A 19,224-nucleotide genomic window follows, 5' to 3' on the forward strand; every position below is an offset into this window, starting at 1 on the left:
CGGCCAACGTTTCAGTTGGATGACCTTTCATCAGAAGTGCTGGGTGAATGAAAGTAAATCAACAACCAGAGCCAGATTTTCAGGTATAAACAATGCAGAGGTGTACACCAAGCATGCTCTGCCCATCTTTAATCAGGCATTCAGCAGCTGGTAAAGGCAAAATAAAAATAATTCTAATTTTTATGGGCCAGGAGGAGATCCTATCCAGGATTCCCTCCCTACTAGGACCGACAACCCAGCTGACACAACATGGGAGCCGGCTGATTTCCCATCTTCGCAAGTCCTGAGCTGTGTTATATGGGTGGAACACTCGGTGCTTGTGTTCCCCTGTACTGTGGACTTCATTGGAAATTTTAATACGAAGCCTCCTGTAGGCATACAACCCAGAAGTAGAAATGTGTGTGATGTGTTAAATGGACAAAGAGCTGAAATTATATATTGGTACCTTTTAGGAAAAAAAAGCAATTGAATTGTTAGTGTTTTTACTATTATGTGACATCCTTATTCCTGATTGGTTTTCTTGATTGGTAGTATTCCTCTTTGACCACTCGTGAATCTGTCGGACTAACAACTTATATTCATGTAATGTAATAAAACATCCCAAGACACTTCACAGGAGTGTTATAAAACAGAATATGATTCCAAGCCACACAAGGAGATATTAGGTCAGATGACTAAAAGTTTGGCGAAAGAGATAGGTTTTCAGGAGTGTCTTAATGTAGGAAAGCAAGGTGGAGAGGCGGAGTGGCATATGGAGGGAATTCTAGAGCTTGGGGCCTAGGCAACTGAAGGCCTGGCCATCAATGGTGGAGTGATTAAAATCGGGGATGCACAAGAATTAGAGGAGCACAAATATCTTAGAGGGTTGTGGAGCTGGAGGAAATTCCAGAGATAGGGAGGGGCGAGGCCACGGAGGGATTTGAAAACAAGGATGTGAATTTTAAATTCAAGATGTAACTTGACCAGGAGCAATGTAGGTTAACGGGCACAGGGGTGATAGGTGAACGGGACTTGGTGCAAGTTAAGACATGGGCAGCAGAGTTTTGGATGGCCTCAAGTTTAGAGAGGGTAGAATGTGGGAGGCCAGACAGGAGTGTGTTCGAATAGTCATGTTTAGCGGTAATAAAGGCATGAATGGGGGTTTCAGCAACAGATGAGCTTAGACAGGGGTGAAGTCTGGTGATGTTCTGGAGGTGGAAGTAGGCAGTCTTAGTGGTGGCTTAGTAATGTTTTAGTGATTAGCTTAACTGGTAGTAGTTGAATCAATCAGAAAAGTATGAAACATATAATTTTCAATGCTTCAAGCAGACTTGAAGTGTCACCCAACAGATTTAAAGTGTGGCACACACAAATTTTGCAAGATTTTTCATTACAAGGATTGATGTGCTCTTTCTGATACAAAAGGATGGTTGACCAGATAAGGAGAGGCGGTGGTGTAGTGGTAATGTCACTGGGCTAGTAATCCAGAGGTCCAGGATAGTGCTCTCGGGACATGGGTTCAAATCCTTTGAATTCAATTAATAAAGCTGGAATTTTAAAAAAAGAGCTAGTCTAATGGTGATCATGAAACCATTGTCAATTGTTGTGAAAACCATCTGGTTCACTAATGTCCTTTCGGGAAGGAAATCTGCCGTCCTTACCTGGTCTGGCCTACAGGTAACACCAGACCCACAACAATGTGGTTGACTCTTAACTGCCCTCTGAAATGGCCTCGCAAGCCACTCAGTTCAAGGACAATTAGGGATGGGCAATAAATGCTGGCCTAGTCAGTGACGCCCACATTGCATGAATGAATAAAAAAGTAGACGAATGCATAATGACCAAGTGACTGTATTTAATTAAAATAATCCATACTTATTTCAGTATAGTGTCTAATTTCACAAATGAATCTCTCATGTTTAAAAATATATTATCTATAAATTGATGTCATCGGCGTAATAGTTGGTGCATAAATTTCTTGAGGGACCGATTTTCTTTTTGCTCACTGTTGTCCACTGGGAATGTCCATAATAAATGGAGACCCAGACTATAGTTGAGAATGAGGTAAGAGATGGCATTTCCAGCCTCCCGTCTCTCTTTCCCTTCAGTGTGGTCCAGGGAAGTCCAGACACAAGGGTTCCCCAAGCAGAGGGTGGTGGACTTACACTAGAAACCTCCATCAAACCGAAGGATCTGAGCCTGTCAGGCAGCGATGAGGACCCCAAAGGTAAGTTTTGATTATTAAAGCAATTAAATTCTGACTCCAACAGCAGCCAAGAAGGCCTTGCTGTTGGTGGCCAAGCCTACAGCTGCACTCGTTTTTTTCCTGTATAGTTTTCTGGTGCTAGGCTCAACAGGACTTAAATGGGGGTAACCCTGGGTCATGTTAATCCCCAAGACAGGAAATTCAAGCACACCTGGGCACAGCTCCTGTCCAGCCCTAGGACAGGGGAGGGAGCAGAAAAATTGGCTTCCTGTATATTAGTGTATGAAAGTGACGCTTATTTTTGTTGTATTGATTTGCCAGCAATATTCCTCCTAAACTATGAGGGTATGTGGCTGCATGGCAGCGTGGAAGGTACCATGCCAATTTTGTTACATGATAACTAACATGTGTGCGGGACTGCACGAAAAAATTTAGAAGCACTGCACAATGAAAAAACTGGCCGCATACAACAACTAAATTTATTCTATCTACAGTGTATAGCAACTGATGATTTATTCTTTGATATAGAAAGGAAGACAAAAATCTTGCAGAGTATTTCACAAGCATAAAACAAGTTTTCAAGCTTTGCAATTGTAGTCTTGCTGGGAGTTATAGAGTCATAGAGCCATGGAGTTTTACAACACAGAAACAGGCCCTTCGGCCCAACATGCCTGTGCCGAACATCAAGCACCCGTCCTAACTCATCCCATTTCCCCACACTTGGCCCACAGCCTTGTATGTTATGGCGTTTCAAGTGCTCATCTAAATACTTCTTGAATGTCGTGAGTGTTCCTGCCTCTACCACCCCTTCAGGTAGTGTGTTCCAGATTCCAACCACCCTCTGGGTAAAAAAATTCTTCCTCAACTCCCTTCTAAACTTCCTGCCCCTTACCTTAAATCTATGACCCCTAGTTATTGACCTCTCCGCTAAGGGATAAAGTTTCTTCCTATCTATCCTATCAATGCCCCTCATAATTTTGTATACCTCAATCAGGTCCCCCCTCAGCCTTCTCCGCTCCAAGGAAAACAACCCCAGCCTATCCAGTCTGTCTTCATAACTGAAATGCTCCAGCCCAGGCAACATCCTGGTGAATCTCCTCTGTACCCTCTCCAGTGCAATCACATCCTTCCTATAGTGTGGTGACCAGAACTGTACACTGTACTCCAGCTGTGGCCAAACTAGCATTTTATATAGCTCCATCACAACCTCCCTGCTCTTATATTCTATGCCTCAGCTAATAAAGGCAAGTATCCCATATGCCTTCCTAACCACCTTATCGACCCGAAAAAATTAATAGCCGATAGGGGACATGGACTTAATACAATTACCGTAAGTAAAACATCAGTAACAAGGAAATTAATGGAACTAAAGAGTGAGAAATCCCCAGGACCTGACGGTTTCCATCTGAGGGTGTTAAAGGAAGTAGGGGAGCATATGGTAGATGCCCTAACTATAGTCTTTCAGAGTTCACTTGATTCAGGAGTGGTCCCTCTGGATTGGAAAGTTGCACATGTCACTCCACTTTTTAAGAAGGGTGAAAGGGGGTACCAAGGAAATTACAGACCAGTTCGCCTGACATCTGTGGTGGGCAAGTCTATAATCAAGGATAGGGTGACTGAACACCTAGAAACATTTCAGTTGATCAGGGACAGCCAGCATGGAATCATGACGGAAAGGTCATGCCTGATAAATCTCATTGAGTTTTTTGAAGAGGTGACTAAGGTAGTGGACAGGGGAATGTCTATGGAACAAAAACAAGAAATGCTGGAATCACTCAGCAGGTCTGGCAGCATCTGTGGAAAGAGAAGCAGAGATAACGTTTCGGGTCAGTGACCCTTCTTCGGAATGTCTCTGGATGTTATTTATATGGACTTCCAGAAGGCATTTGATAAAGTCCCACATAAGAGACTGTTAACTAAGATAGAAGCCCATGGAGTTGAGGGCAAATTATTGACATGGTTAGGAAGTTGGTTGAGTGGTAGGTGACAGAGAGTGGGGATAATGGGTAAGTACTCCGATTGGAAGGATGCGACTAGTGGTGTCCCGCAGGGATCTGTGTTGGGGCCTCAACTATTCACATTATTCATTAACGACTTGGATGATGGCATAGTAAGTCATATATCCAAATTTGCTGATGATAGTAGTACTCTCAGGTAGTAATCTCAGGATTACTACCAGTGCCACGTGATAGTCAGAGGAGAAATGAAAGAATAGTCAGGATGAATGCGTGGCTTGAGAGATGGTGCAGGAGGGAGGGGCTCAGATTTTTGGGACATTGGGACCGGTTCTGGGGGAGGTGGGACTATTACAAATTGGACGGTCTACACCTGGGCCGGACTGGAACCAATGTCCTTGGGGGTGCTTTTGCTAACGCTGTTGGGGAGGGTGTAAACTAATGTGGCAGGGGGATGGGAACCAAATGAGGAGGTCAGTGGACAGTAAGGAGGTAGTAACTAAAGCCTGTAAGGAACTAGATAATGAAGTCACCGTGACCAAGGGAAAGAGTAGACAGGGAGCAGTTGATGAACGCAAAGGGACTGGTGGTCTGAGGTGCATTTGTTTTAATGCAAGAAGTGTAGTAGGTAAGGCAGATGAACTTAGGGCCTGGATTAGTACCTGGGAGTATGATGTTATTGCTATTACTGAGACTTGGTTGAGGGAAGGGCATGATTGGCAACTAAATATCCCAGGATATCGATGCTTCCGGCGGGATAGAGAGGGAGGTAAAAGGGGTGGAGGAGTTGCAGTACTGGTCAAAGAGGATATCACAGCTGTGCTGAAGGAGGGCACTATGGAAGACTCGAGCAGTGAGGCAATATGAGCAGAACTCAGAAATAGGAAGGGTGCGATAACAATGTTGGGGCTGTACTACAGGCCTCCCAACAGCGAGCGTGAGATAGAGGTACAAATATGTAAACGGATTATGGAAAGATGTAGGAGCAACAGGGTAGTGGTGATAGGAGATTTTAATTTTCCCAACATTGACTGGGATTCACTTAGTGTTAGAGATCTAGATGGAGCAGAATTAGTAAGGAGCATCCAGGAGGGTTTTCTAGAGCAGTATGTAAATAGTCCAACTCGGGAAGGGGCCATACTGGACCTGGTGTTGGGGAATGAGCCCGGCCAGGTGGTTGAAGTTTCAGTCGGGGACTACTTTGGGAATAGTGATCACAATTCCGTAAGTTTTAGAATACTCATGGACAAAGACAAGAGTGGTCCTAAAGGAAGAGTGCTAAATTGGGGGAAGGCCAACTATACCAAAATTCGGCAGGAGCTGGGGAATGTAGATTGGGAGCAGCTGTTTGAAGGTAAATCCACATGTGATATGTGGGAGGCTTTTAAAGAGAGGTTGATTAGCGTGCAGGAGAGACATGTTCCTGTGAAAATGAGGGATAGAAATGGCAAGATTAGGGAACCATGGATGACAGGTGAAATTGTGAGACTAGCTAAGAGGAAAAAGGAAGCATACATAAGGTCTAGGAGGCTGAAGAAAGACGAAGCTTTGAAAGAATATCGGGAATGTAGGACCAATCTGAAACGAGGAATTAAGAGGGCTAAAAGGGGTCATGAAATATCTTTAGCAAACAGGGTTAAGGAAAATCCCAAAGCCTTTTATTCATATATAAGGAGCAAGAGGGTAACTAGAGAAAGGATTGGCCCACTCAAGGACAAAGGAGGAAAGTTATGCGTGGAGTCAGAGAAAATGGGTGAGATTCTAAACGAGTACTTTGCATCGGTATTCACCGAGGAGAGGGACATGACGGATGTTGAGGTTAGGGACAGATGTTTGATTACTCCAGGTCAAGTCGGCATAAGGAGGGAGGAAGTGTTCGGTATTCTAAAAGGCATTAAGGTGGACAAGTCCCCAGGTCCGGATGGGATCTATCCCAGGTTACTGAGGGAAGCGAGAGAGGAAATAGCTGGGGCCTTAACAGATATCTTTGCAGCATCCTTAAACACGGGTGAGGTCCCGGAGGACTGGTGAATTGCTAATGTTGTCCCCTTGTTTAAGAAGGGTAGCAGGGAAAATCCAGGTAATTATAGACCGGTGAGCCTGACGTCAGTGGTAGGGAAGCTGCTGGAGAAGATACTGAGGGATAGGATCTATTCCCATTTGGAAGAAAATGGGCTTATCAGTGATAGGCAACATGGTTTTGTGCAGGGAAGGTCATGTCTTACCAACTTAATAGAATTCTTTGAGGAAGTGACAAAGTTGATTGATGAGGGAAGGGCTGTAGATGTCATATACATGGACTTCAGTAAGGCGTTTGATAAGGTTCCCCATGGTAGGCTGATGGAGAAAGTGAAGTCGCATGGGGTCCAGGGTGTACTACCTGGATGGATAAAGAACTGGCTGGGCAACAGGAGACAGAGAGTAGCAGTGGAAGGGAGTTTCTCAAAATGGAGACGTGTGACCAGTGGTGTTCCACAGGGATCCGTGCTGGGACCACTGTTGTTTGTGATATACATAAATGATTTGGAGGAAAGTATAGGTGGTCTGATTAGCAAGTTTGCAGACGACACTAAGATTGGTGGAGTAGCAGATAGTGAAGGGGACTGTCAGAGAATACAGCAGAATATAAATAGATTGGAGAGTTGGGCAGAGAAATGGCAGATGGAGTTCAATCAGGGCAAATGCGAGGTGATGCATTTTGGAAGATCCAATTCAAGAGTGAACTATACAGTAAATGGAAAAGTCCTGGGGAAAATTGATGTCCAGAGAGATTTGGGTGTTCAGGTCCATTGTTCCATGAAGGTGGCAACGCAGGTCAATAGAGTGGTCAAGAAGGCATACGGCATGCTTTCCTTCATCGGACGGGGTATTGAGTACAAGAGTTGGCAGGTCATGTTACAGTTGTATAGGACTTTGGTTCGGCCACATTTGGAATACTGCGTGCAGTTCTGGTCGCCACATTACCAAAAGGATGTGGATGCTTTGGAGAGGGTGCAGAGGAGGTTCACCAGGATGTTGCCTGGTATGGAGGGCGCTAGCTATGAAGAGAGGTTGAGTAGATTAGGATTATTTTCATTAGAAAGACGGAGGTTGAGGGGGGACCTGATTGAGGTGTACAAAATCATGAGAAGTATAGACAGGGTGGATAGCAAGAAGCTTTTTCCCAGAGTGGGGGATTCAATTACTAGGGGTCACAAGTTCAAAGTGAAAGGGGAAAAGTTTAGGGGGGATATGCGTGGAAAGTTCTTTACGCAGAGGGTGGTGGGTGCCTGGAACGCGTTGCCAGCGGAGGTGGTAGACGCGGGCACGATAGCGTCTTTTAAGATGTGTCTAGACAGATACATGAATGGGCAGGAAGCAAAGAGATACAGACCCTTAGAAAATAGGCGACATGTTTAGATAGAGGATCTGGATCGGCGCAGGCTTGGAGGGCCGAAGGGCCTGTTCCTGTGCTGTAATTTTCTTTGTTCTTTGTTCTTTATACAAAGTTAGGCGGCATTGTAGACAGTCTAGATGATGGCATAAAATTGCAAAGAGATATTGACAGACTAGGTGAGTGGGCAAAACTGTGGGAGATGGATTTCAATGTGGGCAAGTGTGAGATTATCCATTTTGGACCAAAAAAGGATAGAGCAGGGTACTTTCTAAATGGGAAGAGTTAAGTACAGTGGATGTCCAAAGAGACTTGGGAGTTCAGGTTCATAGATATTTAAAATGCCACGAGCAAGTGCAAAAAACAATCAGAAAGGCTAATGGAATGCTCGCCTTTATATCTGGAGGATTGGAGTATAAAGACACAGAGGTTATGCTGCAGCTGTACAAAACCCTGGTTAGACCCCACTTGGAGTACTGTGAGCAGTTCTGGGCACCACACCTTCGGAAGGATATGTTGGTCTTGGAGGGAGTGCAACGTAGGTTTACAAGAATGATACCTGTACTACAGGGGTTAAGTTACGAGGAGAGATTACACAAATTAGGCCTGTTTTCGCTGGAATTTAGAAGGTTAAGGGGTGATCTGATCAAAGTCTTCAAGATATTAACAGGAAAAGACAGGCTAGATAAAGATAAACTATTTCCACTGATTGGAGATTCTAAAACTAGGGGGCATAGTCTAAAAATTACGACCAGACTGTTCAGGAGAGATGTTCGGAAGCACTTCTTCACGCAAAGGGTGGTAGAGGTTTGGAACTCTCTCCCACAAATAGCAGTTGAAGCTAGAACAGTTGTTAATTTTAAATCTGAGATAGATTTTTGTTAAGCAAAGATATTAAGGGATATGGGCCAAAGGCAGGTATATGGAGTTAGGCCGCGGATCAGCCATGATCTCATTGAATGGCGGGACAGGCTCGAGGGGCTGAATGGCCTACTCCTGTTCCTATCTTCCTATGTTCCTACCTGTGCTGCTGCCTTCAGTGATCTATGGACAAGCACCCCAAGGTCCCTTTGCCCCTCTGTACTCTCTGGGGTCCTACCATCCATTGTATATTCCATTGCCTTTTTAGACCTCCCCAAGTGCATCACTTCACACTTCTCCGGATTAAACTCCATTTGCCACTGCTCCGTCCATCTTATGAGCCCATCTATATCATTCTGTAGTCTAAGGCTTTCCTCCTTACTATTTATGACACTACATTGCCATCAATTTGCCTTTTATTCAGGTTATTGTTCTAAGCTTCACAGTAAAGAGGTTGTGTTAAACAATAAGATATTTGTATCTGAAAACTTTCCACTTTGGATCCTTCAGCCAGTCAAATCTGGATCTTGTTGGCAGATTTGTCTAATACTTGGGTAAATAAATGTTTCATCCTTTTTTCCCCTGCCGTTTAATGTGTAGTTCCATGAAATTGACTTCATGAACTTAATTTTGTTTTTCAGACATCTGGTAAAAGCAGACTTAAGTTAAAATGGCTGAACAAAGACAGCGTGCACTTTCTACAACTGGGGAAGCACTTTACCAAATTCTAGGCCTAGAAAAAGGAGCTTCACATGAGGAAATAAAAAAATCCTACAGGTAAATAGAACTCTTCACCAAATCCCACATCAAAGTTTTCTGTAAGGAATTAAATTTTAAATTACTGGTATCTTTCATCAGAACTGCCTTGAAAAATCCTTTTTTCTTGGTCAAGGACAGCTCCAGTGACCCGGGTTCAATTCTGGGTACTGCCTGTGTGGAGTTTGCAAGTTCTCCCTGTGTCTGCGTGGGTTTTCTCCGGGTGCTCCGGTTTCCTCCCACAAGCCAAAAGACTTGCAGGTTGGTAGGTAAATTGGCCATTATAAATTGCCCCTAGTACAGGTAGGTGGTAGGGGAAATATAGGGACAGGTGGGGATGTGGTAGGAATATGAGATTAGTGTTCTTTTTTTTTGTCTTTCTTTTGGGCCTTCTTATCTCGAGAGACAATGGATACGCGCCTGGAGGTGGTCAGTGGTTTGTGAAGCAGCGCCTGGAGTGGCTATAAAGGCCAATTCTGGAGTGACAGGCTCTTCCACAGGTGCTGCAGAGAAATTTGTTTGTCGGGGCTGTTGCACAGTTGGCTCTCCCCTTGCGCCTCTGTCTTTTTTCCTGCCAACTACTAAGTCTCTTCGACTCGCCACAATTTAGCCCTGTCTTTATGGCTGCCCGCCAGCTCTGGCGAATGCTGGCAACTGACTCCCACGACTTGTGATCAATGTCACACGATTTCATGTCGCGTTTGCAGACGTCTTTATAGCGGAGACATGGACGGCCGGTCGGTCTGATACCAGTGGCGAGCTCGCTGTACAATGTGTCTTTGGGGATCCTGCCATCTTCCATGCGGCTCACATGGCCAAGCCATCTCAAGCGCCGCTGACTCAGTAGTGTGTATAAGCTGGGGGTGTTGGCCGCTTCAAGGACTTCTGTGTTGGAGATATAGTCCTGCCACCTGATGCCAAGTATTCTCCGAAGGCAGCGAAGATGGAATGAATTGTGACGTCGCTCTTGGCTGGCATACGTTGTCCAGGCCTCGCTGCCGTAGAGCAAGGTACTGAGGACACAGGCCTGATACACTCGGACTTTTGTGTTCCGTGTCAGTGCGCCATTTTCCCACACTCTCTTGGCCAGTCTGGACATAGCAGTGGAAGCCTTACCCATGCGCTTGTTGATTTCTGCATCTAGAGACAGGTTACTGGTGATAGTTACATGAGATTAGTGTAGGATTAGTATAAATGGGTGGTTGATGGTCGGCACAGACTCGGTGGGCCGAAGGGCCTGTTTCAGTGCTGTATCTCTAAACTAAACTAAACAATACATTCACAAGGCAACTACTTGGAGCAGTAGCATATTACATGCATGTCAAATGTCAGTGTTTCCGACTGACAGCATTTTGGAGGTCTGGTCAGTGTGTCAGCAAATGCTGACAAAAACCAGTATAAACTTCCCCTTCCTCCTTCCCCTCCCAGTGCCTCTCCTCCACTGATTGTGTTTGGGTTGGCTGTTAATACTGTTATATTATCTCTTTCTGGACTAATACAAACGAAGGTGAAGGGCAGCCATAAAGGTTTGAATGTGGAGCTTTAAAGGAGACTTGTTGCTTCAGTTTACACAAGTTAACTGACTGTACAAGAGAACTGAATCACGTGATATTGCATCACTTCCTGTGACAACATTAGCATAAACATATATTTAAATGATTATATTTAACACACTAACAAATACACTATCACAACATCCCCCTTCCCTTTGTTGGCATCCTTCCATCTATGAAAGATGATGGATACGCAGCAAACAATCCATTTAAGCAGGGGTGTCTTCTCTTGGTGCATCTTTGCTCACAGCTGTGAAGGCCAATCCTTGAGGAGCAGGTTCTGCCACAAGTGCTGCATGTGAAACTGTCAAGTGACACTGTGAGTTGTTTTTGACGTTGGCACCTGTTGCCAAGCTGCTGTAGCAACCGTTTGTCATGGTAGTGCACACCAGTCCACAGGATGTTTTGCCATTTCCCTCTTTCGTCAGCTAGTGACTCCCAGGTGCGATAGTTGACATTTAGGGCCTTCATGTTACTCTTGCAAGCATTCTTGAAGTGGAGCTGTGGGCGCCCCATTGGTTGTCCGGCCCCGGCTACCTCACCAAACAGAAGGACCATGGGTATGTGACCATCTTCCATCCTGCAGATGTGTCTGGCCCACCAAAGCTGCCTTTGTTTGATTAGTGCCAACACACTTGGGAACTCTGCCTTTGAGAGGACTGCCGCACTTGTAATTTTGTCCTGCCAGGATATACACACAATGAGCCGCAGACAGCGAAGGTGGAAATTATTGAGTTTATTTTCCTGATAGCTGTAATTTGCCCATGTTTCACAGTCATACAGCAAGGTGCTGAGAACTCAGGCTTTATAAACCATCAGCTTGGTCCTAAGGGTCAGCTTGGTGTTATCCCATGTGCATTTCATGAGTCGATCAAAGTTGGTCGCTGCTTTCCCCATGTGTGTATCGAATTCTGCATCGAGGGACTGATTGTCACCGTGGACCCAAGGTGGCAGAATTTGCTAACCACTTCCAGTGGGGTGCTATTTAGTGTGATCAGAGGCAGAGATGCAATGACTTGTCCCATGACCACAGTTTTCTTGATATTTATAGCCAAGGAGAACAAGTTACAGCCATGAATCTTTGTATATGAGTTTCCGTATGAGCGACTTGCACAGCATCATCAGCATAGAGGAGTTCTCTGATCAGGACACGATGTGTTTTTGTCTTTGCTTTCAGCCTTGATAGTTAGTAGAGCTTGTCGTCTGACCTGGTGTGCAAGTAGACTTCTTCCATATCTACAGGGAAGGTGAAGGTCAGGAGCCTGGAGAAGATGACAAACAGAGTTCTCTTAAATGACAACTATTTACATAAAACATTCAACTGTAACAAGAACATTTGGAACACTCCTCTTCAAGGTGTTGTCTACATTTGGAACCGTACTGGTTGTCAGCTGACTCGACCAGACCTTGTGACAACGATATGTGGGTGTGTTCTCGAACTGTCCGTCCTCTCCTCCTTAACATTGTGTTTGGGAAGATTGTCCTCAGTTGTCAGTGTGTTGCTTGTTGTTTCTCTGTCTCCAAAATAAACACAGGTACGTGTAGGTGATGGTGGTTGGTCACCTTGTGCATGCCTAGCAGAGAGTCCCCTGAGGCGAGATTGATTCCTTCACAGTATCGCACCATTTGGTGTTGTCAGCTCATATGAGCATGATTCTTTGCACAACTTGGACACCTCTGCTGGGACCCATGTCTGTTCTTGCAGGTAAAGGACCCTCACCTTCTGGCCAACGTATAGTCGAGGTAATTCTGCAACCGCATGCACGACATCTTATCTTGTTTCTGACGTAATCAGTCTGTGATCAAGAATGTCTTGGTGAGATGATAACTTGATAGTGTGGTTCTCACCAGATGACCAAACATAATCTCAGCAGGTGATGGCAATCCGGAGTCTAATGGCGTTGCACAAAGATGCAACAACACGACTTGGATATCTTGCCGGTTTCTAAACACTTTTTGATCAGTGATTTGACTGTCCTGACCATACGTACAGCCATCCCATTTGAACAAGGATATCTGGCTGATGATGAGACATGGTTGATGGACCATCATTACCACATATCCTGGAATTGTTTTCTAGTGTATTGTGGACTGTTGTCAGATATCACTTCTACCAGGGCACCAAAAAGACTAAAGATAGCACTAACAGTGTTGACCACTGCTTTACTCAACATATCTCGAAGCTTCTGCACAATAGGAAATTTGGAACGATTGTTAGTCACTAGCAAATCGTGACTGCCCACAGAACACAGATCTGTTTCTATCTTGATCCATGGTGATGATGGTGTGCCATGCAGTTTGAGAGGCTCTTTCTGTTGACTAGCCCGGTGTTCCTGACATGCATCACAAGATCTTACCAATTGGTCAGTGTCCTTGCTGATACTGGGCCAGAAAACTGACTCACAAGCAAGTCGTTTCATCCTCTCTATTCCCATGTGTCCTTGGTGGAACTGTCCAAATATGTCAGACTGAAGTGTCACTGGAATAAGTACTTGGCGTCATTTGAATAGTACTCCAGTGCATATACCAGTTTCATCTCTGTATGGCCAATACATTCTTATATCCATAGCAATCTTCTGAATGGTCTCAGACCAACCCTAAACAATGATTTGCCATAGAGCTCAGAGTTTGGGGTCTTGAGATGTCTCCCTCTGGAGTTCCTCTGTCTTGTTTTGACCAAAGTACATGAGAGCTACATTGTAGACACCCTCCAAGCTTGCACAGACTTCATCCACCTGGAAGTCGAATGGCATTTCTCGCATATTCCCAGGGCTGGGCAATCTACTTAGGGTGTCCAATAGGATAATCTGACCACCGGGTTTGTATCTGACATCACAGCTGTAGCCCTGAATCTCGATGAGTAATCTCTGGAGTCGAGGTGGTGGACTCATGAGCTGTTTTCTCCAGATCATCTCCAGGGGCTTATGATGTGTCTCGACCATGAAATCTTTTCTAAATAAGAATGTGTGGAACCTGGTGATCCCGAAGACAGCAGCGAGAGTTTTTCATTTGATATTGGAATAATTTGCTTGTGCTGGTGACAGACTTTTCGAACCAAATGCGACAGGCTTGCTGTCTTGACGAACACACGCACTGAGACTTTTCTGGGATGCGTCCACTTCTAATGTCGCCTTCTGGGGGTCATGGTATTGAAGATATGATTCTGCTGATTGTGTTTGTTTCAACACACTGAACACATGGTGATTGTCCTGCCGTGGGAATGACATGTCTTTCTTCAGCAATTCTCTTAGTGGAGAAGCCTTCTTCAAGAAGCTCGGTATGTATGCAGCAAGGAAGTTTAATAGACCTCCACACCTTTGGAGGTTGTCCTTGTCCTGCGGTGTCGGCATGACTGGATGTCATTGATCTTCCCAGGATCTGGGTGGATACCTGAACTGGAGTAAATGGCACAGAAAAAATGTGTATGTTCTGCCTTAATGGAGCACTTTTTGCTGTTGAAAACCAAACCTTTGTATCTGGTGGTCTCCATTAACAAGTGTAGGTTTCTTTCATGCTCCATGAGTACTACTGCAGTGATGTCATCCACAAAACACACGCAGTCTGGAACTCATTTTATCCAGTCCAAATGGTAAAGGAAGTTCTGAACGTTATTAACTCTTGCAACCCTCTTGACAAGTGCACAGACTAATATCCATTTTTTTGCGTCTAGTTTGGGAAATTATTTCACTCCACCAAATGTAGGGTTTAACTCTTCTAGTATTAGTATCTTATGAGGACATATCTTTAAGGTTTAGCCTCCTCAGGCCTAAACATAGTTGAATTGAAACATCTTTCTTGATTACGGTAGTGATGGAACTATACCAACCTATGTGATGTTGCACTCGGTGAATGATGCCTTGTTTTTCCTTTCCATCCAGTTCCATCTTCAACATTTCTCAAATATGCATGCTGCATTTTCATGGCGGGTCGATTGACGGTGTTACACATTCTTTAGGGTGTAGGATGGCATTCCTGTGGAAATTCCAAACCGTGTCAAACCGGTCCAGATACAATCTCTGGAGGTCTTGTACCGATCCAATGGGTGTACACCTGCTTTGACTGCTGTGGTCTTTTGACTGGGTCAGCTCATGGATGGTGACCATGTTAATTTCATTGCACACCGGCAACCCTGCTACTGCTGGTCCTGACACATCCACTATGTAGAATATCTGAGTACACAATGTTGACTCTTTGTACCTTCATTCCAGTTCCAGGGAACCTAGGCACTTTACTGTCGAGCCATTGTATGCCATAAGCTTTCACACTTGTGGGTTGGACCACAGACTTCCATGTCTCATGGTACATGTCCTTGAGAATGTGGAAAGGTAGAGTGTTGGCACTTGCACCTGTGTCAATCTTCACTCTCAGTTGATGCCAGCCAGCCTATTAGAGCAGACGATCTGGAGTGTTACAAAAGCTTCCGTTTTGTTAACAGAGTGGACCTGTTCTGCTAAGGTGATCATGTGAAACAGTTGTTCACCTGTAGCATCTTCACCTCGATCCATCTCATCCATTTTGGTCAGGCATTCCCCAGTTCATAGATGGGTATATGCTTTTGGAGATGCCTGGAAGTGTCTCGCCTCCCTTCACCTCTGGGTGGCGTACTTCTGCAGTTTGAGCGCTTGCTGCTCTGGCTTCTCCCCTGCTGGAGCTTCTGCAAAGTTTGGCCCAGTGCCCTCTAAGCTCGCATGCTTTGCGTGTGTGTGCGTATACCAGGCATCCACGTGGTTGGTAGGAGAGCCTGCAGTTATTGCACACCTTGTTCTGCCTGGGTGCCTTGGATATTGTACTGACAGGCATTTCAGATGCTAAGGCTTGTAAACACTCTCCCTGTGATAATTGCCTTGCATTTGCATCCGTCCTGTAGCATAATCGCCACGCCATATCCCTTCAGCTTTCCAGGAGGTCTTTCTGGAATGCCTCAATAGGAGTGGCTGTGATAACCAACTTCATTATTCATTCCAAGAGTTCAGTATCAGAGAAGTCGCATTCTTTTGCTTTCTCTCTGCATCAGTTAACAAAGTTGTCCAAGCTCTCATTGGCTTTCTGTCTATACCGCATGAGATCCAGGTGGTGTACTCTCAAACTTTAATCCTAAACTGACTTTCTAATGTTGCCCATAGCTTTGTTGGATCCTTCTGGTCAGCATCAGATAAACCAGAGTTATTGATCCTGTGCAGACCTTCATTTCCTATGGCGATCCTGATTTTTATCGCCTGTTTTTCTGCATCAACAACCTCGTAGTCTAGGAAGCAGAGTTCAATCCTCTGCTTAAACAGTTTGAACTTGCCTGGAACATCAGGTGCTTCCCAGTCCACCTCTGGAAATCTGGCTGCCGTTGCCTAAGCCTTTTACTCTTTTCTTCCCCTGAGGAGCAAACTTTGCTTTAAAAGTTTCAGCAAGCTGTGATGTCTGCAGAGCTGAGCAGGAGCCATGCCCTGAGCTGTGTTGCTGCAGCATGGGCTTGTGAGATTGCAGGCGGGTGGGGCCCTGGCATCAGGATCAGCTAATGGCATGCAAGTGTGGAAACAGCATGAAGGAATCCACACCAAAACGTGATGCTGCACTGATCTCTGCAGCTGAAACTACCATTAATTTTTATCTTGCTGGCTCGAGGCAAAACTGGAAGTGCGTTCAAAACACTTTCAATTTCTACTCACACCGTTGCTCTCCCGATGTGAGAGCTGGGATCCAGGCGCAGCGCTTCAGGTAGGGTTTCTGACTTGAATTGTCATCTTCAGCTGCTGATCAACGTTCGACTCACCACTACTGCCACAATATTGTATTATCTCTCTCTGGACTAATACAAACTAAGCTGAAGGGCAGGCATAAAGGTTTGAACGCAAAGCTTTAATGGAGACTTGTTGTAGCTTCAGCTAACTGACTGTGTAAGAGAACTGAATCATGAGATATTGCTTCACTTCCTGTGATGACATCCATTAGCATAAACATATATTTAAATTATTATATTTAACATACTAACATATACACTATCACAACAAATGTCCTCCCCTCAATATGCTAGTGTTAGGTCTCTGTCTACTGCCTTGAGTGTGAGCACCAGTGCGGAGCGTGACTCTGGTCTGGCGCATAAGCAGCCCGAATCAGGTAGTAACAAGGTGAGGCAAGACTGAGCCATGATGGAAAGTGGATGGCACTGAAAGGGGGAAGTAGATAGCAATTAAAGAGGAAAGAAATTGATGGTAATGAAGGGGAGAGGGAAGAGGCACAGGTTAAGTATGGTGGAAGAAGAGAGAAGCTTGGAGTATCATTTTGGCATGGGGGAGAAAAGAACGTGCCAACATTAACAGAATGGAGAGGGAAGGTGCAAGTATGAACTGGTGGAGGGGACAGGGGTAGCACAAACTCTGGTGGGGAGAGGGAAAAGTGCCAACTTGAATTGGACTAGTGCATGGAATGTATTGGCTTAACAGGTTTGGAGGAGAAGAATGATGCCAGGTTGAATTGAAGGGGAGAGGAAGAAGTATTGATATCAATTGGGAGTAGGAGGAGAGAGTGAGGAATTAGATGGGGTACAGCATGTGAGAAATCTTTGGGCGGTACTAGTGCCCTTACAACTCCAAAATGGCGTGAATATGCACACATGGGGCAAATTGTACCGGGCGCCATATTGATACAGCTGAACCTGCATTCAGCAGCAGGAAGGACCCTCCACCAGCAGTATTTAAAGGGATCAGCAACTCCTTACAGATTAGTTGTTGATTGATTTATTCTGCTTGTTGCTACAATTCCACAAGTGTTCAGAGCTTTCTATAATTGTTTTAACAACAACTTGTATTTATGTAGTTACATTAAAGTAGCTAATGTCTCAAGGTGCTTCACGGGAGCATTATCAAACAAAATTTCACACCGAGCCGCAGACGGAGAAATTGGGCTGAATTTTAACCTAAATAAAGGCCAGTTGGGGGGTTTTTCTTATTTGTTTTTTTTGTGGGATGTGGGCATCACTGGCTAGACCAGCATTTGTTGCTCGCCCCTAACTTGCTAGGCCATTTCAGAGGGCATTGCATTTTAAGAGTCAACCACATTGCTGTGCGTCTGGAGTTAGATGTAGGCCAGACCAGATTTCCTTCCCTAAAGGACATTAGTGAACCAGATGGGTTTTTACAACAATCGACAATGGTTTTATGGTCATCATTAGAATAGCTTTTAATTCCAGATTTATTAATTGAATTCAAATTTCACCATCTGCCATGGTGGGATTCAAACCCATGTCCCCAGAACATTAGCCTGAGCTCTGGATTTCTAGACCAGTTACATTACCACTACGCCACTGCCTCCCATGCAAAGTCTCAACTGACCCAAACCCACCTCCAATCCACCTATTACCAGCTTTAACTGAGCCCGGAAGTTGGACAGGCGACCAATCCAATCCAAGGAGGTGGGCTGTAACTTTAAATATACGAATGAGTTTGCAAGCCTCATTGCCATTCAGGTTTTCAAATGTAACTGCTGTTGCTGGGTTTCCTGAGTGTCGGATAACCCAGCAGCATCCTGAAGGCAAGGACTTGGTAGATTCAGGAGGTAAGTCCCTTCATATTACCTCCTGGAACCAGGTCCCTGCCTGAGACACCTCCGCGATGGGGTCCCCACCCCCCACTCCCCCACCAAGGCCTCCGATCCCACTGTGAGGCCTCTGACCTCCCCCAATTTCATTCCCCCACTACAATGCTTGCAATGTCTGCCCCAGCACTAGGCATCTAAGGCATCCAACCTCCCCACCCTCCCCCACTCCCCTTCCCCAGGAGCAGCAGCCCACCTCATCGACCTCACCACCCCAATCGACCCATTCCCTCCCCCCACCCACCCATCCTTGCTGCGGACTCACCTGCTGCTGTACTTGTCACTGATTTGCTTCCCATCCGTCTGGAATCCCAACCTGCCAGTCAGCCAGGATGGTCACACAGAGTGGATAGTCAGAAGCTTTTTCCCAGGGTGGAAGAGTCAGTTACTAGGGGACATAGGTTTAAGGTGAGAGGGGCAAAGTTTAGAGGGAATAGAGGGATACGGTCCCCGGAAGTGCAGAAGGTTTTAGTTTAGGTAGGCATCAAGATCGGCGCAGGCTTGGGGGCTGAATGGCCTGTTCCTGTGCTGTACTGTCCTTTGTTCTTTGTTCTTTCATTCAGACTGGTCCTCTGGGCAGGGAACCAACCAGTGATGTCAGAGACACACTGTGGAATTAAACCTCTACAGCGTGGGGGGAAATACTGAAGCGTGGGTCAGGTCAGTAAACATTTTGCCCATTAGAGCAGATGAGCGAAAGCTTAGATTAGATTAGAGATACAGCACTGAAACAGGCCCTTCGGCCCACCGAGTCTGTGCCGAACATCAACCACCCATTTATACTAATCCTACACTAATCCCATATTCCAACCAAACATCCCCACCTGTCCCTATATTTCCCTACCACCTACCTATACTAGTGACAATTTATCATGGCCAATTAACCTATCAACCTGCAAGTCTTTTGGCTTGTAGGAGGAAACCGGAGCACCCGGAGAAAACCCACGCAGACACAGG

The 19,224-nt window shown here is 45.3% G+C and overlaps 1 protein-coding gene across 1 annotated transcript in view; it reads left to right on the forward strand.

Moving 5' to 3' along the window:
* Positions 1-9,044: 9,044 nt before the first annotated feature.
* dnajc5b (DnaJ (Hsp40) homolog, subfamily C, member 5 beta) overlaps positions 9,045-19,224 on the forward strand; it is a 51,881-nt gene continuing 41,701 nt past the window's right edge. Inside the window, exon 1 of the mRNA XM_068030907.1 lies at positions 9,045-9,151. Within this exon, the coding sequence (XP_067887008.1) occupies positions 9,045-9,151 (107 nt within the window). The remainder of the gene's footprint in view (positions 9,152-19,224) is intronic.

This window comes from Heterodontus francisci, chromosome 5, assembly GCF_036365525.1.
Source record: "Heterodontus francisci isolate sHetFra1 chromosome 5, sHetFra1.hap1, whole genome shotgun sequence".
In the NCBI taxonomy this organism is placed as follows: domain Eukaryota; kingdom Metazoa; phylum Chordata; class Chondrichthyes; order Heterodontiformes; family Heterodontidae; genus Heterodontus; species Heterodontus francisci.